The sequence below is a fragment of the Rhineura floridana genome, chromosome 3, assembly GCF_030035675.1.
Source record: "Rhineura floridana isolate rRhiFlo1 chromosome 3, rRhiFlo1.hap2, whole genome shotgun sequence".
NCBI classification, from domain to species: Eukaryota; Metazoa; Chordata; class Lepidosauria; order Squamata; family Rhineuridae; genus Rhineura; species Rhineura floridana.
In genome coordinates this window covers 191,837,396-191,861,365 of record NC_084482.1, presented here as the reverse complement: position 1 = coordinate 191,861,365, position 23,970 = coordinate 191,837,396, and the positions used below count along the sequence as shown (strand labels likewise).

At 45.1% G+C, this 23,970-nt stretch overlaps 1 protein-coding gene and 1 long non-coding RNA gene across 3 annotated transcripts in view; one reads left to right on the top strand and one right to left on the bottom strand.

Moving 5' to 3' along the window:
- The first annotated feature begins 6,459 nt into the window (after positions 1-6,459).
- On the top strand, positions 6,460-23,381 carry LOC133380853 (zinc finger protein 436-like). Of its 2 annotated transcripts, none has more exons than XM_061618985.1 (6): positions 6,460-6,631; positions 7,561-8,052; positions 9,828-9,954; positions 12,567-12,698; positions 15,628-15,756; positions 21,331-23,381. In XM_061618985.1, the coding sequence occupies exons 2-6, from the start codon at positions 7,582-7,584 to the stop codon at positions 22,716-22,718; spliced, it is 2,247 nt and encodes a 748-aa protein (XP_061474969.1). In that variant the 5' UTR covers positions 6,460-6,631; positions 7,561-7,581; the 3' UTR covers positions 22,719-23,381. The 2 variants fall into 2 exon arrangements, with proteins under 2 accessions (XP_061474969.1, XP_061474970.1); XM_061618986.1 differs by having other exon boundaries at positions 6,460-6,673.
- LOC133380880 (uncharacterized) overlaps positions 13,241-23,970 on the bottom strand; it is a 31,512-nt gene continuing 20,782 nt past the window's right edge. Inside the window, exon 3 of the long non-coding RNA XR_009761574.1 lies at positions 13,241-13,775. This is a non-coding gene — a long non-coding RNA (uncharacterized LOC133380880). The remainder of the gene's footprint in view (positions 13,776-23,970) is intronic.

The window sequence follows — 23,970 nt, the reverse complement described above, 5'->3', positions numbered from 1 at the left end:
GGCTAGTCTAGGGGTCCCTCTTGGGAGGTATCTGGGACGGCTGGAGATGGCCTGTCAAAGCCCGGACCGGGGGCTGCTTCATTGTCCTGCCCCTTGCTGGGTCCTTACCTGGCCGGGACGTCACAGTCCAAGTCTTCCTCTCCCCCCTCCTGTGCATTGGTCCACCCCTGGCTAGCATGGCTCACGACATGTACAATCATGCTTAGGATAGGTGAAACTGATCTGGGGGAGGGGCAGGAAAGGGGAGGAGGGGGAAGGGGGAGAGAAGGAGAGGAAGGGGAGGGGAGAGGGAGGGGAGGAGATTGGGTGGACGGGCACTGGGCAGAGGGAAAGCCACTTTCCAAAAGGAAAACACTATGAACAGTATCATTTTTTTCCAGGGTTTCCCCCACCTTTTTGTTCTGCAGCAGGCACATGTAGTCTCCCACCCAAATTTAAACCAAAGCTGCCCCTGGCCACATCCACAGCAGACCTTTATTCCACTTTGCATCCCCCAAAGAATCCTGGGAAGTGTAGTTTATGAAGGGTGCTGAGAGTTGCTAGGAGAGGCCCTATTCCCCTCACAGAGCTACAGTCCCCAGAAGACGGATTGACTGTTAAACCACTCTGACCCCTGGAACTCTGTCAAGGGAATAAGAGCTAACAATTCTCAGCACTCTTCACAAACTACACTTCCCAGGATTCTTTGGGGGAAACCATGACTATTTAAAGAGGAATGAATGTCTGGCATGGGTGTGGCCCTCTGATTAGCCAAGCCAAACAGCTGCGAGTCTGCTTTTAGAACACTGACAGTTAGTTCTTACTGAACATGCCTACACTATCATAAAGCATATATAACACACATTTAACAAAGTGGATCCAGCGTGTGGTCAATGCATCATTGCGGGAGGAGATAGGTCCAGCTGCCTTGAAAGAGGCGGTGATTCGACCACTCCTGAAAAAGCCCACCCTGGACCCATTGGTTTGTGACAACTACTGACCGGTTGCAAATACTCCCTTTTTAGGGAAGGTGATTGAGAGGGTTGTGGCGCAGCAATTGCAAGTACTCTTGGATGAAACAGATTATCTTGACTCATTCCAGTCTGGGTTCAGGCCTGGTTATGGGACTGAATCGGCCTTGGTTGCCCTGATGGATGATCGTTATTGGGAGAAGGACAGAGGGAGTGCAACCCTGTTATTCTTACTTGATCTCTCAGCGGCTTTTCATACCATTGACCATGGTATCCTTCTGGGCCGACTTGGTGAGAGGAGTATTGGAGGCACTGTTTTACAGTGGTTCCGATCCTACCTCCAAGGTCGCTCTCAGATAATAGCATTGGGTGACTGTCTTTTGGCCCCCTGGCAGTTGTGCTGTGGGGTGCTGCAGGGTACCATCTTGTCTCCCATGCTGTTTAACATCTATATGAAGCCCTTGGGAGCGGTCATCAGGAAATTTGGGGTGAGATGTCAGTAGTATGCTGACAATACCTAGCTCTATTTCTCTGTGACATCTGAATCAGGAGAGGCTGTGCAAGCCCTGAACCGCTGCCTGGACTTGGTGGTGGGCTGGATGAGGGCCAATAAACTGAGTCTGAATCCTAGCAAGACGGAGGCACTGTGGGTTGGTGGTTCCTGAGTTCGGATAATTGGTAAGTTGCCTGCTTTGGATGGGGTCATAGTCCCTCTGAAAGAGCAGGTCTGTAGTCTGGGGGTGTTCCTGGATCCATCTTTGTCGCTAGAGGCCCAGGCCACCTCGATGGCTAGGAGTGCCTTTTACCAGCTTCGGCTGGTAAGACAGCTGCGGCCGTTTCTGGACCGGGATAGCCTGACCACTGTTGTCCACGTACTGGTAACCTCAGGCTGGATTACTGTAATGCGCTCTATGTGGGTCTGCCCTTGAGGTTGGTCCAGAAGCTGCAGCTGGTGCAAAATGCGGCGGCGAGACTGCTCACTGGGGCAGGGTATCGTCAACATGTCACCCCGCTGCTGAAATAATTGCACTGGCTGCCCATTTGCTACCGGGCTGAATTCAAGGCTCTAGTTTTGGTGTACAAAGCCCTATACAGCTCGGGATCAGGATACCTGAAAGACTGCCTTACCTCTTATATACCCAGTCAATCATTGCACTCTGCAGGTGAGGTCCTCCTGCAGATACCATCTTATCAGGAGGTTCATTCTGCACAATATAGGAAATGGACCTTTAATGTGGTGGCACCTACCCTGTGGAATTCCCTCCCCTTAAATATTAGGCAGGCGCCATCTCTGTTATCTTTTTGGTGACTTTTGAAGACGTTCCTCTTTCAACAAGCCTTTTAAGGTGAGACCTATCCCAGTCTGCGTCTATGTTGGAATTGCTTTTTAATATATTTTTTTAACAATATATTTTTAACCCTTTAAAAATATGTTTTAAAGCTTTTTAAAAAAATGTTTTTAACATTATTTTGTTTTAATGTATTTTAAGGCCTATTTTTATGATGTTTTATAGTGTTTTTAGCACTTTTGGTTTGCCGCCATGGGCTCCTGCTGGGAGGATGGGCGGGACATAAATCAAATAATAAAATAAAATAAATTTAAATCTCAAGGCTTCTTCAAAAGTATCCTAGGAACTATGGTTTGTTAAGGATGCTTGGAATTGTAGCTCTGTGAGAGTAAACTACATTTACTTCTGAGGGATATGTAGGTAGGAGGGCTTCATACTCGGCTGCCTATGGTTGGTGATATGAGACCTTATGATCAGATGAATACAGAGAGGTTTAAGGGGGCAAGTAGCACCACATTTGTGAGTGGCAGGTGATAAAATCCTTGGAGAGGCGCGTCCTACCACCTGTATGTTAGATCCTTGCCCATCCTGGCTTATAAAAAATGCCAGAAAGGGACTGGTCGAGTAGGTCAAGGAAGTGATCAACGCCTCTCTACAACAGGGCAGATTACCACCCTGTCTAAAGGAAGCTGTAATAAGACCTTTGCTGAAAAAATCCTCCCTTGACCCCTCATTATTAGGTAACTATCGTCCAGTCTCCAATATTCCTTTTTTGGGCAAGATAATAGAACAAGTGGTAACCGCCCAGCTCCAGAGATTTTTGGATGAGACGGATTATCTAGATCCATTTCAATCTGGTTTCAGGCCCGGCTATGGGACTGAGACGGCTTTGGTCGCCTTGGTGGATGACCTATGCAGGGAACTGGACAGGGGGAGTGTGTCCCTGTTGGTTCTACTGGACCTCTCAGCCGCTTTCGATACCATCGACCATGGTATCCTCCTGGGTCGCCTCGCTGGGATGGGACTTGGAGGCATGGTGCTACGGTGGCTCCGATCCTTCCTAGAGGGGCAAACCCAGAAGGTGGTTATGGGGGATACCTGCTCGACCCCTTGGCCATTGACCTATGGGGTCCCCCAGGGTTCAGTCCTGTCCCCCATACTATTTAATATCTACATGAAACCGCTGGGAGAGGTTATCCGGAGTTTTGGGGTTCGGTGTCACCAATATGCGGATGACACCCAACTCTATTCCTCCTTTCCACCTAATGAAACCAAGGAAGCCGTCCAGGTCCTAAACCGCTGCCTGGTATCAGTGATGGACTGGATGGGGACGAACAAGTTGAAACTAAATCCTGACAAGACAGAGGTGCTCCTTGTCAGTCGGAGGGCGGATCAGGGAATAGGGATTCAACTTGTGATGGACGGGGTTACACTCCCCCTGAAATCTCAAGTTCGCAGCTTGGGAGTACTCCTGGACTCGACTTTGAGCTTGGAGGCGCAAGTCTCTGCTGTGGCCAGGAGTGCCTTCGCTCAATTAAGATTAGTGCGCCAGCTGCGCCTGTTCCTTGACCTGTCAGACTTGACTACGGTAACACATGCCTTAGTTACATCCCGATTAGACTACTGTAACGCGCTCTACGTAGGGCTGCCCTTGAAGACTGCTCGGAAACTTAAATTGGTACAAAGAGCAGCAGCCAGAATGTTAACTGGAGCTGGGTTCAAAGAACATACTACTCCTTTGCTATACCAGCTCCACTGGCTGCCAATCTGTTTCTGGGCACAATTCAAAGTGCTGGTTTTGACCTATAAAGCCTTATACGGCTTAGGTCCAGGCTATCTGTTGGACCGTGTCTCCCTCTATGAACCTGTCTGGATTTTAAGATCATCCGGTGAGGCCCTCCTTACTATTCCATGTTTCTCGCAAGTTCTACTTGCTGAGACACAGAATAGGGCCTTTTCGATGGCTGCCCCTAGATTGTGGAATTCCCTCCCTAGCGAGGTTCGGTTGGCTTCCTCGCTATCATCCTTTCACGCCCAGGTGAAGACTGTTTTATTTAGGCGGGCTTTTAACTGAAAATGTTATAGTTTTAATTTTGATTTAATCTATTTTTAATTGTTTTTAACATGTATATTGGTTGTTCTGATTGTTTATTGTTTTAATTGTGAGCCGCCCTGAGTTCCTCGGAAGAAGGGCGGGGTATAAGTATTTTAAATAATAATAATAATAATAATAATAATAATAATGGGATTATGTATAGAAGAAACTGAAGACTTTTATAATTGGTGTCACCACCTGCTTCTCCAGAGAGTCAAGGGTGTTCTGAAAAATCTACATCTGATATCGAGGAAGAGGTTGGAGAGCAACAAGGTGCAATGGAAAGACAATTATCTGAATTAAGATGTTCCACACACATCAGGGTACCACTAGAATGGTCAGTTGACTATGATGCATTAAATTGGGCTGTGTGTAAAAGGGGAAGATGTTTAGCAGCCGTGGGCAAGCTGCATAGTCCCAAGGAGCCCAGTTGCCCTCCAGCTGGCAGTTGTGGACAAAGAAGGGGCTGGCTTGTGCAGCTGTGGCAAGCTGAGCAGGCCCTAGCCAGCTGGGGAGGACTAACCTCAGAGGGAGGCAATGGTAAACCCCCTCTGAATACCGCTTACCACGAAAACCCTATTCATAGGGTAGCCATAAGTCAGGATCGATTTGAAGGCAGTCCATTTCATATGAAGTTCAGCTGATGCTCTGTCTACCTCAGGAGGATGCACCCTAACAATTTGGATACCACAGTACAGTGAATGAGTGAGTCTGCAAATGAGTTAGTCAGTCAGTGAGGCCCAAGGATGGATGGATACACAACATCCATGGAAAGACAGATAAATGAATGGACAGACAGACATGCATATTTTATTTTTATTTTATTATTATTATTATTTTTACTGTGCCCTGGTTCGTAGTTTCATCTAGGGCAGTGCTTCCCAAACTTCCCCCCCCCATGGATTCCTTGAAAATTGCTGATAGTCTTGACAGACCACTGAATGATTTTTCTGCCTGTTGTAGCAATGGTAATGTGCTGTGCTAGATGTGATATGATTTTTTAATTGTATTTCATTGCTTCTTTTCTTTCTTATATTGTATTTTACTGTATTACAATTTGCATTCCATAGAATTAAAAATCAATATGAATATCTAATATGGGCAGGTCGTGGACCACCTGTATGAAGCTCACAGACCAGTAGTGGTCCATGGACCAGAGTCTGGGAGCTTCTGTTCTAGGGTGGCTCTGTAGTAGCATAGCAGGGGAGGAAGACAATAGAGATAAGATTCCATGGCAATTTGAGCAGAGGAGAGGGCGTGAGGAGAAGGGGAGAGTAACAGGGAAGAAAGACTTAGAAAGAGAATGGGAGAAAGAGAGGCTTAGGTTTATTAGATTTGTATATCACTCCTCCCTAAAAAGTCTTGAAGCAATTGATGATAAGATCACATAACTATTAAAATCAGTTTTAACAATACAATTGTATTATTGGTGCTGCCCAAATGCCTGGGAAAACATACACATCGTTGTCTTCCTTGTGCAAGGAGTTGAACTATCTGAATGACTATTCTGTGGGTCAGAGGTTGCCAACTTTTTGGAGCCCATGAGCACATTTGCAAACTGAAGAAACACCGCAACTAAGTACACACTGAGTTGTATTCAACATAACATGAAGCAGATTGTTCCATCAGCGCGAGGAGAAATCTCCCTCTCTCTACTCTCCCCGCACCCTGTCTAAATTTTTTCAGGGGTTCCCCTAACCCCCCAGAACAGATTTGGGGATGGCACAGGATGCATGCCAGATGAGAGGGGGGAAATTCTCTTGCACTAGCGTTAATCCTTGCGCTAGCACAAAAATGTAGTTGAATACCACCCACTATAATCTATTGTGTTGGCTACAATAGAATGCTTCTTTTAAGCTTAACAATTTTAAAAGCTTTATAAATGTTGTTATTATATATTTTAAATCAGTCAGTCTTTTTGTTGGCTCTCCCCAGGTGAGGATTAACGGCTGTGTGGTTGGTAGAGGTAAGGGTTGTTTTCCAATAATTCAAATGATAAACATTTCACTGCCATTTGCCCACTAGAGGGCTCTGGGTTTTGCTACAAGAGACGAAGCTGCTGTCTTCTCTCTTAACTCCAAACAGTATATAGATTTTGCCAGTTTTGTCTTCCGGGTTAAGCAGAGGTTGCTGCTGCTGCTTCACCTGTTTGTCATATTCCTGTTACCCAGAAGGCCTAGCAGGGAAAACAAATATTCTATTCTAGTGTCTGGAGTTTTGACCAAAGTGAAGACTGTCTCCTTCTTCAGTCCTCTCAAGCAGCTCTGGAGCAATTAATGCTTTAAGCAGCCAGCCAGGTACCCTCCTGTATTACTGAGAAACTCTCAGGCTAGATCTGGGTAAGGCTGGCACTATGCATCTGCCCTCCCCCACATCTCTAGGGTATAAGCCCCAGAAGTCTCCCTTAATGGCAGAAGAAACCAGGAAACTGAAGGAAAAGAGGAACAGAAAATAGTAGGGGGGCAGGAAGTGAGGGGTGTTATTATTTTACTGGAGCAAGACAGGCAGGCTGTGGTAACATCAGGGCCTGCTCCAAGTTAAATTGTCCCGTCCCTACCTTGACAGAGCCAATTTTTAGTAACTGCCCTGTGGGAAAGAATATCTTATGATGACTTCCACTCCAAGTGTGTCTGGTTGTTTTGTTTTTTGAGCATGTGGTTCTTGATGCATCTGCTGCATTTTATAAATGTTGCTAGCCACTTTGAGGTATCTAGCTGAAAAGCAGAATATTAATCCTCTATGTGTGTGTGTTTTCCTTCCTCCTAGTGATAGGATGCTGTGATTTAATATGAGCCACAGTTTGGCCATGGTAGTTCTTTTCCCAGAATGCTGCAGGGGAACATGAGAAACAAACGAGTATTTCTGAGCCTATGTAGAGTCCCTTTCCTTCTGTGACAAATCTGTTTGTTTCTCCCTGTAGTAGAAGCCTTAAGAGATACTGGGGGCCCAGGCTGAATGAAGGGCATGCAGAGAAACAACCTGAAGACTATAGTGAATTTATTTTATTTATTTATTAGATTTATATCTCACCCTTCCTCCCAGTAGGAGCCCAGGGCTCCTCTGTTTTTTAGGTAACAAAAAAAGGTACCTTTTTTTTTTTTGCTCTTATAGTGGACTGTCAGCAGCAAAGGCTTTTTCCTGCATGACAGATTGTTTTAATGCCTGCTTATGTTTTCTGATACCCTTTACTTGCTTGCTGTCCCATTTCCCTTTTCTCCTGCAATAGCTGCAAAGTTTCCTTTACAGGATGACTTCCTCAAAGTCATCCCTTTCACAGAAATGGACAGAAGAAACTGGATATTTTGGCCCAACTGATCTATTTGATGCCTGGTCTAGAATGGGGTGGGGTTCCTCAGCCCCCAGAAAATCCCCAGAAGCCTGTCACCCTATGAAGGAAGATGAAATCAGCACCCATGCCGAGGTCAAGGTGGACACTGCCACCCTGTTCAAAGACATTGAAGAAGGCAATAGACAAAGGTTTCGTTCAGCTACCATTCCTTTGGGAGAAACTCCCCGGCAGACTCTCTTCCGGCTGGGAGAGGCAGCCCAGAGGTGGCTGCGGCCCCTGGACCGCACCAAGGGGCAGATTGTGGACATGGTTGTCTTGGAGCAGTTTCTACATGTGCTGCCTTTAAGAATGCAGGCCTGGGTGACAGCCAAAAAGCCAAGCAGCAGTGAAGAGGCAGCTCAGCTGGCTGAGATCTATCTTCGGCAGCAGGTACCCTATGAAACTATGAAAAGTTGAGATTCTGTTTGTTGGCCGTGCTAATCTTCTCTGTATTGTTCCAATTTTAGTATCTGTGCTGCCCTCAGAGACTCTACGTATGCGTAACATTGGAAGTGGAGGATCTTCCCCATTATCTGTTGTCTTGTCCTATTTACTTGAATCCTTGTGTAAAGTATCTGAAGGGCTTGCTGGCAAGTCAGTACCTGGTCTCAGATAGCGAAAAAATATGTTACCTGATGTCTGATGTAGAAGCCTATATAACACATAGAGTGTCCTTATTTGCCCTGGCAGCTCAAAAACTATGAGCAAATTATATATCGATCTGACACCTTTGGGGGCTCTACGTGGTAACAGTAATCTTCATAAGGTCTTTTATATGATCATGGTCAGATAAGCCCTATACGGCCCTTCGGAGCTGTTTTCAGTTTATAAGGATTCTTTATTGTGAACTGTATTCCCCTTTTTAATTTTAAATGGACTGTTTTGGCCTTTTAACATTAACTGTTTTAGTTCTGTTCATTTTAAAACGGAATGTGTGTTGGACTTGTGCGATGGCCTATGGCTCTGCAAATAAAGTGAAATGGGAATGGTTTGTTGGCCTGATTTGTGCCTGTCTTTTCACATACTAGAAAAGGAAAACACTTGCTCAAAACAGGCAGTTGTTTCATTAGCCCTGCACATTTACAGAGTGACACTAAGGGTAGGGGATAGAGCCTTCTGCATTGCACAGATAGGGATGTTGGCAGTCTTCTTGGTTCAGTTAGAGCACAAGCCAGCAAAGAAAAGAAAACCTAGGGAGCTAAACCTCTTTTGTCAGCTCTCACCTCTCCAGGGAAGCCTGGCCCACACCTTGAGGTCCACTGATCTTACATAAAGGGGCATATATTTATTTATTTTTGTAATCATTACATTTATATCCCACCTTTCCCTCCAACAAGCTCAAGGTGGCATACATGGCTCTCCCTCTCCATGTCATCCTCACAACAACCCTGTGAGGTAGGTTAGGCTGAGAGACTGTGACTGGCCCAAGGTCACCCAGCAAACATCATGGCTGAGTGGGGATTTGAACCTTGGCCTCTCGAGTCCCACTCCAGCACTCTAACCCACTAATAACCCAGTATGGTTGCTTCCAGACAACTTGTTTATTGAGCATTCATCCTGATTCCTTTGTGGGGAAATTAGACAACATCATGTCAAGCTATTGTTATCCCACACTTTCAGTGCAGTTTCCCGTCCCTAGTCCAGTCTTTTGGGGATGCGGGTTTGCTATGCAAAACCTCCAGGTCAGCTTTAATTGCACAGCCTGAATTTGCTGATATGTAATTGAATCCCACCCAAAAACAGCTGCAGTCTGGAAGCACCCTGTGTTGTATTCAGACACGTTGTTATAAGAAGAGCCTTGCTAGATCAAATCAAAGGCCTACCTAGTCCAGCATTCTGTTCTCACAGTAGCCACCCAGATGCTGATGGGGTCCCCACCACAACACTCTCCTCTAATTATAGCTCAGCACACTATCTCCCTCCTCCCTCTCTTCTCGTCAACTTGCAGAAACCCTGTTGCAGGCCTTTGTTTAAGTCTCTGCCAGGAAGCTATATGTCACCCCATATCATAAACCTTTATTTTACCTACCTGTGGAGGCTGAATAAGTATTTAAGGTTCAAAAGGCAACACACCCATCACAACAGTGTTGCTAAACCACATGTTTAGTTGTAACAGAAGTAGGAGCTAGGTTAAATGCATTAATTTTCTTTTCTTCATCTGCTAGTGGCCTGTAGCTTTCCAGGAAGTGGCTGTCTATTTCACCCAAGAGGAGTGGGATCTTCTCGATGAGGACCAAAGGACTTTATATTACAGTGTCATGCAGGAGAATTCTGAGAACATGGCCTCTCTAGGTAAGGGTCCCATTTAATTCCTGTTAGGACAAATTCATGTGCCCCTTTGATCCCTTTGAAGCTGCAGTTTTTAGACAGCCTGTGCTGAAATTTCCTAAGATTTCCAAGGCTTCACCAGTCCCATGCCATACAGAAGCCCTGGACTGACATTTGATACCTTCAAAAGCTATGGCTCTGATCGGTTAGTAAAAATTAATTAGGACCGAGTTCAGTGCATGCTGCCAGTATGCCCACTGTTGGCTCAACCTGTAGAAGCGCAGCTGGAAATCGCAGAAGCTTCTCTGATAACAATAGCTGCCAGGGGCACAAAGTATTTATTTATTTATTATTTGATTTATATCCCGCACTTCTTCCCAGCATGAGCCCAGGGTGGCAAAGTAATGGAGTTGCTTTGTCTAGAAATTAGCACGGCTGTTCTAGCATGCATCCGGATCACTGTCTCTTTCCACCCTGAAACTAATGCTGAATTTACCCCATTTTAATATCTTTGAATGAGGGGAGGGACTGTGGGCTCATCCAAACGGAGTGGGATAATCCATGTTTTCCATATCCGGTTCGTCATCTGACAGTCCTCACTTTGCCAGTTTGTTTGCTGTTCCCGATTAAAAAAATGCTTTTTTTGTGCCCGCACATGCAGCAGGAGGACCCATACTTCTTGCTTTTTCCCAGCTCCGCCCATAACACTCCCCCTATCAGCCAATTGGTCCGCAAAATATGACGTATGCTCCTCTCCCCTTTGCAATGAAGCACAATATCGCGCATGCGCTTGACTGTAACAGTGCAAAAGTTTGAATTTCCTGCGGGTGTAATGGAGTTCCTTGCTGCTCGCCACTCTGGAGCAGGGTCGGCAGGGGTGGTGGTGCTGATATGCCAATAATTCCTGTATTTTTGTGTGCTTATATTTACAATATAACGCAAAAACGAATGTATGTGTTTTTGCCTTTATGCATAGTAAACATTCTGGAGACATACAGGCCTGGCGAGAGAGCAGAAGGCTGCAGGCAAGAATGAAATCCTGGCCTGGAGCCAGGGGTTCCTAGCCAAAGGATGCTGAATGCACTCTGGAGAGGGGGAAGGGGTGCCGGGGCGCCTGGCATCCCTTCCTTCTCCATCGCCTGCTGCCCCTTTTGCTTGGCGCCTTGCCTGGCAGCACCCCCTGCCAGCTGCTGTCAGAGCGCCCCACAGCTGATTTGGCAGCTTCCCTCGCTGCTTGCCGCCCAACTCTCCCTCAGGCTGGCGAACATAGCTTCAAGCAGCCTGTGGGAGAGAGGCTCCTGCAAGGAAAGGGGTTGCCTGGGAGCCTCCCTGGGGTCTCGCCCTGTGTGGGGGCGGCCTGGCATCACTGCCCGCTCTCTCCCCAGCTGGCCCTCGCCACCAGCGACCCCTTCCTCCGCTCCCTTCCAGAGCCTTCTTAGATGGTTGCGGGTGGCCATCTAGCAAACCACTTATATGCCAATAATTCCTGTGGGTTTTTTGGTTGCATTTGCAATATTTCGCAAAACCAACTGTATGCTTTTCTGCCTTTATGCATATTAACCTTTCTGGAGATACACACAGCTGGCAATTCCACTTATTTCTCCAGAACAGCTCCTCCCCATTCTCTCTCTTGCTCTGCGTGCCTCTCCTTCTCTGCATAGGCAGCGTCAGCGTCAGGGAAGAGCTACTGAGAGAGGCTTCCCAACCACTTCGGGCAAAACTTGATGCTCCATTGCCTTCACCCCCTCCTTCTCCCTTTCCTTCCCGTGGCCCTGTACAAAGCGCCAGGCTCTCGCTTTTCTCCGCTGTGTGTGCCTGTGCGTGTCTGTCTGTCTCCGAGCGAGGAGGAAAGAGCAAAGCGAGCTCCCTGCACCAATCAGCCGCACTTGAGTGAGACCAGCCAGGAAAAGGGGGGCTTTACAAACAACAATTGCCACCCAGTTCGCACACTGGCTAAAAATTAACAGCTGCTTCTGCTTCTGCTTAAATGCGCTTTTTTGCATCTGCGCAGTAGAAGTTGCAGAGCCCGCCCCCCCCAACACCACCCCATTACTCTGATTGGTTCAGTTTTCCCGGGCTTTCCCTGGTCATTTTTGAACATGCACAAAAGTGGAAATACATGCTTGGCTGTGAATGAGAGAAGGGGTATGGGGAAATGCCCAAGCACCGCCCACGGAATGCCTCGTGCTCTAAAGTCCACGGTATTGTATCCTAGTACCTGAAGGTACAGTGGATGATTCCCGGTTTAAAAAAGCAAATTGCATTTTTTGCGGTAATGCCAAAGCGGATTTAACAGCGAGAAAATCCACTTTAACAGGTGATGTCGTATGGACCATGGAAAATTAATGAACACACAAAGCGATCTTATCGTAGATTATACAGTCATCTGAATGAGCCCTGTGAAGCACTGGCTGAATGCCTGCTTTGTGTGCAAAAGATCCTAGGTTCAGTCTCTGGCATCTCCACTTAAAAGGTTCAGGCAGGAGGTGATGGGAAAGATCTTTGCCTGAGACGACAGTACTGGGCTAAATGGACAGATAGCCTAATCTGGGATAAATCAGCTTCTTCTGTTCAATGGTTAGTACCAAAACATAACATTAACTCTCCCTCACTGTGTCTCTTTTCCCTTGGCCTAGAGTTCTTGATGTCCAAACCTGACCCAGTTCTCCAGCGTGAGTTGGGAGAAGAGCCATGGCTTGCAGGTCTGCAGAGATCAAAGGAAAAAATTATCAAGGATGTTGTGAGTCATGAGGATGAAACTGGGCTTGGTGAGGGCCTCTCTGTGATGAAAGAATATTGCATTGTGTTGTTTTTGTATTATTTAATTTTAAACATTTTTGGATTGCCTGTCTTCAGATTCATACGCAAAGCAACATGGAACTGGATGATAAGAACTTTCAGAACATTAAGCTCAGTTATGACTGAAGATAAAGTAGCTTCCTTGTGTGCCGTATCTATTTGTTCACATTGTTATAAATGATAAGGCTGCCAAGAGAAACTAGGGATCCTCTATGCTTTGCAGGATTAACACATAATTAGTGTTGATTTTAGTTCACACCCAACTTGTTATTTCCTCATTTCTATCAATTAAATAATCAAAGCCTCCTGTGAGCCCAAAGTACCCATTCACCTAGGAAGCTGCCTGTTCTGCCCAGAGCTTGGAAAAGTTACTTTTTTGAACTACAACTCCCATCAACCCCAGCCAGCACGTGCTGGCTGGGGCTGATGGGAGTTGTAGTTCAAAAAAGTAATTTTTCCAAGCTCTGGTTCTGCCTATAGGTTGTACCCACAAGACAGAACATTGAGGCAGGCAAGCTGCTGCAGCACTGTGGACAACCCCTTGTGAGCAACTTGCTCAGACAAAAGCCTTATATGAACCTCTACCTCCCCCCTCCCCCCTTCTAAGCTCTGCCTCCTTGCTTGAAAGATGTAGATTCTTAAAGGGCTGTTCCTCTGACCTGAAGACAATAGCTGCTTTTCGTCACTGACCTCCTGCATCATTGGGCAGCTGTGGTGATACAAGAGGCACTCAATCCCCCAGGCTCGGGGGAAGATACTCATGAGGATCCTGTTTCTGCTCCTGTGGGCATCTGTTCTGCAGCCTCTGCCAGCTAGCTCCAAGCTCAGTGGGCTATCAGCCACCATCCTCAGGCTTATTGCCAGGACCTGGTCCAGTTCCCCAGTCAGAAGCACAGCAACTCTGGTCTCAGCTGGGCCATCTTCCTTCTCTGGCTCCAAATTCTAGGGCAGGGCCATGACACTGCCCACTGCATGATCCACTGCACTGGTCCTGTTTCCTTCAAATCAGCCTCTGCTGGGGTAGGTATTTCTGACCCGTCTCTGCACTGTGTGCAATTGAAACATTCAGTTACTTACAACATGGAGATGCAGCAGAAATGACTTGCTTACCCTCAGTGGAGGCTGCCTATTCAAATCAAATCAAATTTTATTATGCGGTCAGAGACCCAATATACAAATTGATTAGTCAAACTGACTAAAAAACGACATACACTATACAAAAAAGTATAAATAGCAGTACATCATTAAAATAGGACATAGTTATCTAAAAAGGAATTTTCTTGCGTATAACTTGGATGGAGTAAATAAATGTGGCTACAGTCATGGTGACAGCCTTGTCTGTATCAGCCAACAAGTATTTTAGTAACCAATTTGCAGACCCGCCAGGAAAGTTTTCCGTGATGGGGTTTAAAAATCTGGTTCGTTCAACATTATAAAAGTAGTAGGAGGCTGCCTATTGCCACTCTTCCAATCTAGCAGCAATACCCAGAAAAGTGGCTTATGCCATGCAGAAATGCAAGAGCCTTTTGTGGATTTTGAAAGCAAAACCTTTGGGGTATCAGACTGAAGTTTGCCTCCAGTTTCAATTCAGTTATTTTACCTTAGCTGTTTTGTCTCTTAGCTGTAAAACTTTAATTTAGGAGGAGAGGAAAGAGTGTGCTTCTGGAAAAATTAGGAAATACTGATTCTATCCTTGTCATTTCCAAATCCGCATTTGGTCGGGACACATTTCTTTGTAGCTACAGCCAGATTTTGGAACTCCCTAACTAAGGAGGTTTGCTTTCCTTTTTAGCCTTCTGCTGCAGCATAAAGACCTCCCTATTTTGGAAAGCTTTTGGTGTTCAGAGGCTGGATTTTTATTGCTACTCGCAATAATTATATATCCTTCCATTTTTCACCCTGGATTAAAAACAAAACAACTCTGGCTTTTATTATGTTTTATGCCTTTTTTTTCTTTTTCTTTTAAACTGTGCTATTGCTGGCTTGTATTGCTGTTGTTTCTTTTATATATTGTTATTGTTGTATTTTCCCTATTTTTGTAAATTGCCTTGAACTATATGAAGAAAAGTGGGGTATAGAAATACATAAAATAATAAATCCCCACTTTGCGCGAAAGAGTGGGTGGAAGTAATCTAGGATTACCATGGTGAAAAAGGCTACCAATGGCTACTAGCCATGATGGTTATGTTGTATCTTCATAGTCGGAGGCGGTATGCTTCCAAATACCAGGTGCTGACAACTGCAGGAGGGTAGAGCGCTCTTGTGCTCAGATCCTGTTTGTGGGCTTCCCATCGGTTGACCATCGTGCGAACAGGATGCTGGACTAGCAGGGGCACTGGCCTGATCCAGCAGGGCTCTTATATCAGGATGATAGGTAAAGAGGAAGGGTCAAGACCATATCTGATCTCCCAAAGAGCCAGCGCTTTCTGATACTACTTGCTTATAGGGAAGTTCACCACAAGGCTGCTTTAAAGGGCTATGGGAAAGGAACAAGAAAAAAAGTAGTAGTAGTAGTATATGGGGAGGGGATCAATAAAGCAAAAGATTAATAAAAGCCTGCTCCAGTTGCCTTTTTCCAAGACAGGAAAAAACATTTTTTACCCTTTGTTCCTTTCCTTTGACCTTTGGTTACTTGTGTGTTTTTAAAATCCTAAGAGTCATTTGGTCATCCTCAGCTGGGTCTTATGACAACTTTCCCATTCCTTTGTATGCCACATTTCACCCTCCAGCACAGAAGTCTGATGAATGTAAAGCTAGCCAAGGAACATCTGGCTGGCACTGATCAAGAAAGAGTGATGGACCTTGATGGTTTTTAGTCTGATCCAGAAAGGCAATTGGTATTATTGATTGGCATTTCATACACACCTCCCCTGATCTTATTTCTTTCCTGTGACCCAGAATTGCTACCTCCAAATCCAGATGAGATTTCCCAGCACCGAGAATATGAGATGATCTTCCAGATAGGACAAGAGGAAGAGATTCAGGAGTGTGAGGAGGAGGAGAAGAGCCCAAGAGGTCCTTCTGTAGGTGAGGTGTTAGATCAACTGTTTTGGAACAAAAGTATAAGGACTGGGTGAGAGCCCATTAAGGTGGGTTTAGCATGGCCCTCCACTGCCGTTAGCTGTCCTGTATCTGAGAGATCAAAGGACATAGTACACTGGAACCACAGGGGATAGATGGATCATTGCTGCATTCACCTCTTCTTAGGCAGCTCCTCCTGCCTTCTTTTCCTCCAGTTTTCTTAAATGGAGGAGGGTGAAAAGACAGATAGGGGGAAGGGATGATGGTTGAGTAAGAGTTATCTGGGCAGCTCTGGCTGAATTAACATTTTGGCAAGTGTGCCACAAGTTAAATCTACAGCCAGGGTGGGGAACTTTTTCAGCCTGAAGGCCACATTCCCTCATGGGCAGCTTTCTGGGGGCCACACGCCAGTGGTGGGCAGGGACAGAAGCCAAACAGGGGGAGCAACAAGACGTGACCTCTTACCTTTGTGCAGTAGGCTATACGCCATCCACACAAAAGCCAGAGGTTTCTATATTCCCATCACACACGTCTCTCAATCCTGGCAAGTACAGAAGTATGATCGCAGTTCAAGAACATGTTACAGCCAGAGAAAACCGCTTGAGGAGGATGCAGAGAAAGACTGATGAGGGGCATGTTTTGGGAAAGGTCCCAGGGCCATAGGTTCTCATCCCTCATCTACCACTTTTAGCCTTGGTATGGTTGTGCCCAGCGGCAAATATCCCCTTTTGGGGCAAGGTGCTCGAGAAGGTAGTGGCAGTCCAGCTTCAAGCATGCTTGGAGGAAACTGATTATGTGGATCCATTCCAGTCTAGCTTCAGGCATGGCCATGGAACTGAAAATGCCTTGGTCATCTGGGTTGATGGCATCTTTCTGGAGAGAGCTAGAGGGAGTGCAACTCTGCTCAGTCTCTCGCCAGGGTTTGATACTGTTGACCATGGTATCCGTCTGGAGAGTCTCAGGGAGGTAGTGGTTGGGGGTACAGTGCTTCAGTGGTTCTGCTCCTACCTGCACAAAGTAGTTATGGGAAGCTATTGTTCAGCACTGTGGGAACTATCCTGTGGTGTCCCTCAGGGTTCCATCTTTCCCCCCTTGCATTAAACATCTAAATGAAGCCACTGGGAGCTGTCATCAGGAGATTTGAAATGAGGTGTCACCAATGTGCAGATGACACCAAGCTCTATCTTTCTGTTCCATCTGAGTTAGGCGAGGTGGTTGAAGTGTTAGACTGATGCTTGAAAGTGGTGATGGACTGAATGTGGGCCAATAAATTGAAGCTGAATCCTGACAAAATAAGAGGTGTTCTGTGTCCTGAGTTCTCAACCCCTGGATGGGGTTACACTCCCCTGGAAGGATCAAGTCTGTAACTTAGGGGTGCTCCTGGGTTCAATCTTGTCTCTGGAGGCTCAGGTGGCCTCAGTGGTTATGAGTGCCTTTTTCAGCCTCCAGCTGGTTTGCCAGCTTCGGGCCCTTTTGGACAGAGATGACTTGGCTATGATATTCCATGCTCTGATAACTTCCAGACTGGATTATTGCAGTGCACTCTATGTGGGGCTGCCCTTGAAGACAACTCAAAAACTTCAACTGGTCCAATATCCAGCAGCCAGATTACTGGCTAGGGTTCCCTTTAGACCACATATGATTCCTGTTTTGAAACAGCTACATTTGTTGCCAGTTCATTTCTGGGCTTAATTGAAGGTGCTCACACTAGGGTTTAAAGCCCTAAACCACTTAGGCCTCAGATATCTGGAAGACCACGTCCTTCTCTGTAGACCTTCTTGGGTGATGAGATCAGTAAGGGGGCCTTTTTGGTAGTTCCACCAGTTTGTGTGTGTGAGCGGGGTGGCCCAGGAGAGGGCATTCTCTGTGGTGGACCCTATGTTGTGGAATTCCCTCCCCACCAAGGTGCATCTGACAGTTTCAGACAAATGCTGAAGACACACCTGAGACATATATTTTTAAGACCCACCCTATTTTGTAATTTTAGGGTTGTTGTTTTTTTAATGCTGTATTTTAAAATTTTTGTAACCCATCTGGGACCTTTCAATGATGGATGGGTTATAAATTATCATCATTAGGAAGAAGAAACCAAATGCACAGTTATAAGATGGGGGATACTTGACTCAGCAATACGACATGTAAGAAGGATCTTGGAATTGTCGTTGATCACAAGCTGAATATGAGCCAACAGTGCGATGTGGCTGCAAAAAAGGCAAATGCTGTTTTAGGCCGCATTAACAGAAGTATAGTTTCCAAATCGCATGAAGTATTAGTTTCCCTCTGTTCAGCACTGGTTAGGCCTCATCTTGAGTACTGCATCCAGTTCTGGTCTCCGCACTTCAAGAAGGATGCAGACAAACTGGAACAGGTTCAGAGGAGGGCAACAAGGATGATCAGGGGACTGGAAACAAAGCCCTATGAGGGGACTGAAAGAACTGGGCATGTTTGGCCTGGAGAAGAGAAGACTGAGGGGAGATATGATTGCACTGTTCAAGTACATGAAAGGTTATCACACACAGGAGGGCTGGGATCACTTCTCGATTGTCCCAGAGTGCAGGACACAGAATAATGGGCTCAAGTTGCAGGAAGCCAGATTTCAACTGAACATCAGGAAAAACTTCCTAACTGTTAGAGCCATACGACAATGGAACAAATTACCTAGAAAGGTAGTGGGCTCTCCGACACTGGAGGCATTCAAGAGGCAGCTGGACAGCCATCTGTCAGGAGTGCTTTGATTTGGATTCCTGCACTGAGCAGGGGATTGGACTTGATGGCCTTATAGGCCCCTTCCAACTCTATGATTCTATGATCATCATCATCTTCCTCTAGTGAGCAGACAGAAGTGTAGAACTGACTCTAGGCCACTTTCTTGCCTACAAAGTTTTCCACATTAAATAATGTGAAAAGTTCCAAAAGGACCTCTCCAGACTGAGGAACAGATAACAAAATGACAAACGAGCTAAGCATAAAGTGATGCACAAAGGGACAAAAAAAACCCTTCACATAAATGTTATTTATTTATTTATTTATTTAATTTGTATCCTGCCCTTCCAGCAGGAGCCCAGGGCGGCAAACAAAGCACTAAAATAATTTAAAAATCATAAAAACAGATCTTAAAATACATTAAAACAAAACAGCATTAAAAACATTTTAAAAAACAACCTTAAAAAGGGTTAAAACATTATTAAAAAACATATTAAACAATTTTGACTCAGATGCAGAGTGGGATAGGTCTCAACTTAAAAGGCTTGTTGAAAGAGGAAAGTCTTCAAAAGGCGCCAAAAAGATAGCAGAGGTGGCGCTGTTGATGGGGGCAAAGTGGTGTTGACTGTTCAGGAAAGAGATCTTGGGATCGCGGTGAATAATTCAATAAAAATATCAACTCAGCATGCTGTGGCAGTGAAGAAGGTAAATTCTAAGCAAGAGATTATTAGGAAAGGGATTGAAAATAAAACTACTAATATAATAATGCCTCTACATACGTACATATTGCATCCATATCTGGAATGCTGTGTGCTGTTTTGGTTACCCCATTTCAAAAAAGACATCATAAAGCTGGAAATGGTGCAGAAGAGGGCAACCAAATGATCAAGGAAGAGGAGAATGTTCACAGAGCACACAGTCAGTTCATGCAAGGCACTGGCCAGGTCTGTTGAGCCTCACTTTTCTAGTGTATGAGAGCATATCTAGGACACATGCAACATTCTTCCTCAGCATAGAGGAAGATCAATAGTGGCATGGGACATGGTCCACCAAGTCCATCACTTTCCACTGAGGACTAGGGTCCCTAAAACGCAATGGTCCCTAAAACACAGTGCAAAACATTGCTCTAAACCAGCGATTCCCAACGTGGGCGATAGCGCCCCCCTGGGGGGCATTACAGCCTTTCAGGGGGTGTTGGCATGACTACAAACTTTAGGGGGGGCGTTTGGGTTCATTAGAGGGGCGTTGACATTTGGCGGTCTGATGCGACAGTTGAAGCATTTAAGTTTAATTTTATTTAATATACAAATCATTAATTTTTAAACTGTTTTGTCCCCAGTTAGAATGTATTTAATAGTCTCAGTTCATGGAAATAACATTATAAATAGCGGGTGCTCTTTAGTAAAGAAATTCTGAATAGCGGCCAGTGTCATATCAAGGAATGGGGATATTAGCCACGTCCCGGCGCTAGGTAATGTTCTGATGCTGTCTTGAGGGATGTTGGAACCAATCACGAGAGAGTGTTTGATAAGCTGGGTGTATTGGTGGAGGGCACATTCTTCCAACGGATGAGTGCCGTGTGCAAACGGGTGACGCAGACAGTCATTCGCTGGTTTTCTTCAGGAATAGGACACACTCGCTACCCGTTGTTTCTGTGATGTTTAAATGAACTTGTTTAACGAAACAATGGCAGTAAACTGAATGAGTTTGTTGTTAAGTAACACAGTGTATTCTCTTGGTTCATACTGTGTGGACTTAATTAGTTCTTTATATTGCCTTTCCATCTTCCAATCTTGTTGAACGAGGATTTAGTGCAGTGAATCACATGCTAGTGAAGAATCAAAACCGTTTGGATATTGTTAGTCGTGGTGACTTAAGATTATTACTATCCAAGTATACTCCAGATATTGTGAAGTTAGCCAAAACTCATCAAGCTCAAGGATCACATTAGTATTTTATAAAAAATCTCATTTTATTTACTTTTCTATAACTATGTATGTATATTAATAAATCATACTAAGAATTCAATATGTAATCAGTGCAATAAAAAGGCATGATAAAAACTATCAGTATAATAATTGAAAATACCTTTTATGCATTACTCATATTTTAAGGGAAGAATAGGAAGCATTGCCATATACTTAATCTGAGGGGGGCGTTGGGCACAAAAAGATTTTGCAAAGGGGTGTTGGGTTGAAAAAGGTTGGGTAACGCTGCTCTAAACCAAGGGTGGCTAATCATTTTTTGGACAAGGGCCACTTTGACCCATGGTCAACCCTCCAGGGGCCATATGTCAAAGGGAGGGTGGCCAACTTAACAAAAAGTTTTTAAAATGGGCAAATGCAGGGGCACAAAAAACTATTTGCTATCACAGAATCACTATGGGCACATATGAAAGCACCCAGTAATGTTGTTAAAATTAAAAGAAAATAAGAATTAGTTTTTTAAAATGAATTGTGTTTTTAAGGAAGCATGGGGCCACAAAAACCTTATGGCCTCACAGTGGGAAACCTACAGGAGCAGCCCAATTTTTTTTTTTAAAACGGGGATTCTTTGGAGGCCACCAGAAAAATCTTGTGGGGCTGGATGCAGCCTAGCCATTCCTGCTCTAGACTGTAGTAAGGCCCTGGAATAATTTCTCTGGCCTTTACGGGCATGTCAAAAATTCATGAAGACTGCCATTTGTGGCACCTGCACAGGTGGTTTGGGTATCTTTCCACCAGAGGATCAATTATGAGAACTTTCCTACCTAACTTGAGGACCTGTTTTACTCTTACTCTTGCTTTCCCTGCCACATTCATATTTCTCCTCTTGCCACCTTCCATCTCCATGAAGCTCAATGATCAACCTCCATTAATGTTTTCTGTGTTTCTGCAGGTGGTGAGTCAGAAGATGTGGATGTGCAGAAGAATCCTCAGCAGGAAGAACCTGCAGCAGAGCAACTAACTGAGACATTGTGGTGGGATATTTTCTTTGATCCCAAGCTGTCTGAAGCAATTGAGATCAAACCATTAAGACATCCAGGAATATTACCAGAGCTGACACATGGTTATACAGCTTCCAGAAAAATGACGAGGAGCAGGCCCCGAAAAGGAATCACTGTGTCAAAAAGAAATTATGCTTGTTCTGAGTGTGGGAGAAGTTTTGATCGGCGTTCAAACCTAATTAAACACCAGAGAATCCACACTGGAGAGAGGCCATATCCATGTGCTGAATGTGGGAAACGCTTCGACCAGCAATCCAACCTTAATGTCCATTTGCGAATCCATACTGGAGAGAAGCCTTATGGTTGCCCTGACTGTGGGAAAAAGTTTAGCATCAAATCTCACCTACATGCACACTACAGGATCCACACAGGGGAGAAACCCTTTGAATGTGGGGGCTGTGGAAAGAGATTCCGTGTGAAATCATGCCTGAATAAGCACCAAAGGATCCATGCAAGAGATTCCAAGCTGTCCAAAGCAACAGAGATCATACCAGTAAGATGTCAGGCAATATTACCAGAGCTGACACAGGAATATGCCACTCCCAAAAAAGGAAATTTCATTAAAATGACCAGAAGCAGGCCCCGAATTGGAATCGCTGTGTCAAAAAGAAATTATGCCTGTTCTGAGTGTGGGAGAAGTTTTGATCGGCGTTCAAACCTAATTAAACACCAGAGAATCCATACTGGAGAAAAGCCATATTCATGTGCCGAATGCGGGAAATGTTTTGACCAGCAATCCAACCTTAATGTCCATTTACGAGTCCATACAGGAGAGAAGCCTTATGGCTGCCCTGACTGTGGGAAAAGATTTAGCGTCAAATCTCACCTACATGCACACTACAGGATCCACACAGGAGAGAAACCCTATGAATGCGGGGGCTGTGGAAAGAGATTCCGTGTGAAATCTTGCCTGAATAAGCACCAGAGGATTCATACAGGAGAAAAACCATATAAATGCCTCACCTGCGAGAAAACTTTCACCTGCAGCTCTAATCTTATTAAACACCAGGTGACTCACTCAGGAGAGAAAGATTACATGTGCCTTGAGTGTGGGAAGAACTTTGCCAACAAATCAGATCTTAACAAACATGAGAGAATTCACACAGGAGAAAAACCTTGTGCATGCTCCTTCTGTGAGAAAAGATTCCGTGATGTTTCTCAGAAAAACAAACATCAGAGAATCCACACAGAAGAAAGGCCTTATGAATGCCCCATCAGTGGGGAAAGGTTCAGAGATGACTTCCAGCAGAACAAACACCAGAATATACACATGCTATAGAACGCCTATGTGCTTCAATGTACAAATGCACCATGAGATTGTTTGCTTTAAGCAGAGAATGCAAGTTGTCAATAATGAAAAGAAACATTAGGTGTCCCCAAAGAGAGACTTGAATAAGAAAAAGTATTCGCGTCATAATAGACAATAGAGCATCTACACAAGTAGTAAGCAATGGAAATGTAATATCACATACTCCAACCTTCTATTCAGTGCAGGCATGTTGTTAGGGGATGGCCTATGGGAGCTCCTGTCCCTGTCTCTTATTTTTAAACCACAGAGAGAGAGAGAGAGAGGGTGGCAGATTTCTTTTGCAAATTTGTGTCATGGGCTTCAATCTAAGTCTTTTAAGTACCTGTGGCCATAGCAGTCAGAAATCAGCATGGCCAGAGGACTACATACCAAATTTGAACAATTGCTTTAGGCATAAGAACATAAGAAGAGCCTGCTGGATCAGGCCAGTGGCCCATCTAGTCCAGCATCCTGTTCTCACAGTGGCCAACCAGGTGCCTGGGGGAAGCCCGCAAGCAGGACCTGAGTGCAAGAACACTCTCCCCTCCTGAGGCTTCCGGCAACTGGTTTTCAGAAGCATGCTGCCTCTGACTAGGGTGGCACAGCACAGCCATCACGGCTAGTAGCCATTGATAGCCCTGTCCTCCATGAATTTGTCTAATCTTCTTTTAAAGCCATCCAAGCTGGTGGCCATTACTGCATCTTGTGGGAGCAAATTCCATAGTTTAACTATGCGCTGAGTAAAGAAGTACTTCCTTTTGTCTGTCCTGAATCTTCCAACATTCAGCTTCTTTGAATGTCCACGAGTTCTAGTATTATGAGAGAGGGAGAAGAACTTTTCTCTATCCACTTTCTCAATGCCATGCATAATTTTATACACTTCTATCATGTCTCCTCTGACCCGCCTTTTCTCTAAACTAAAAAGCCCCAAATGCTGCAACCTTTCCTTGTAAGGGAGTCGCTCCATCCCCTTGATCATTCTGGTTGCCCTCTTCTGAACCTTTTCCAACTCTAATATCCTTTTTGAGATGAGGCGACCAGAACTGTACACAGTATTCCAAATGCGGCCGCACGATAGATTTATACAACGGCATTATGATATCGGCTGTTTTATTTTCAATACCTTTCCTAATTATCGCTAGCATGGAATTTGCCTTTTTCACAGCTGCTGCACACTGGGTCGACATTTTCATCGTGTTGTCCACTACAACCCCGAGGTCTCTCTCCTGGTCGGTCACCGCCA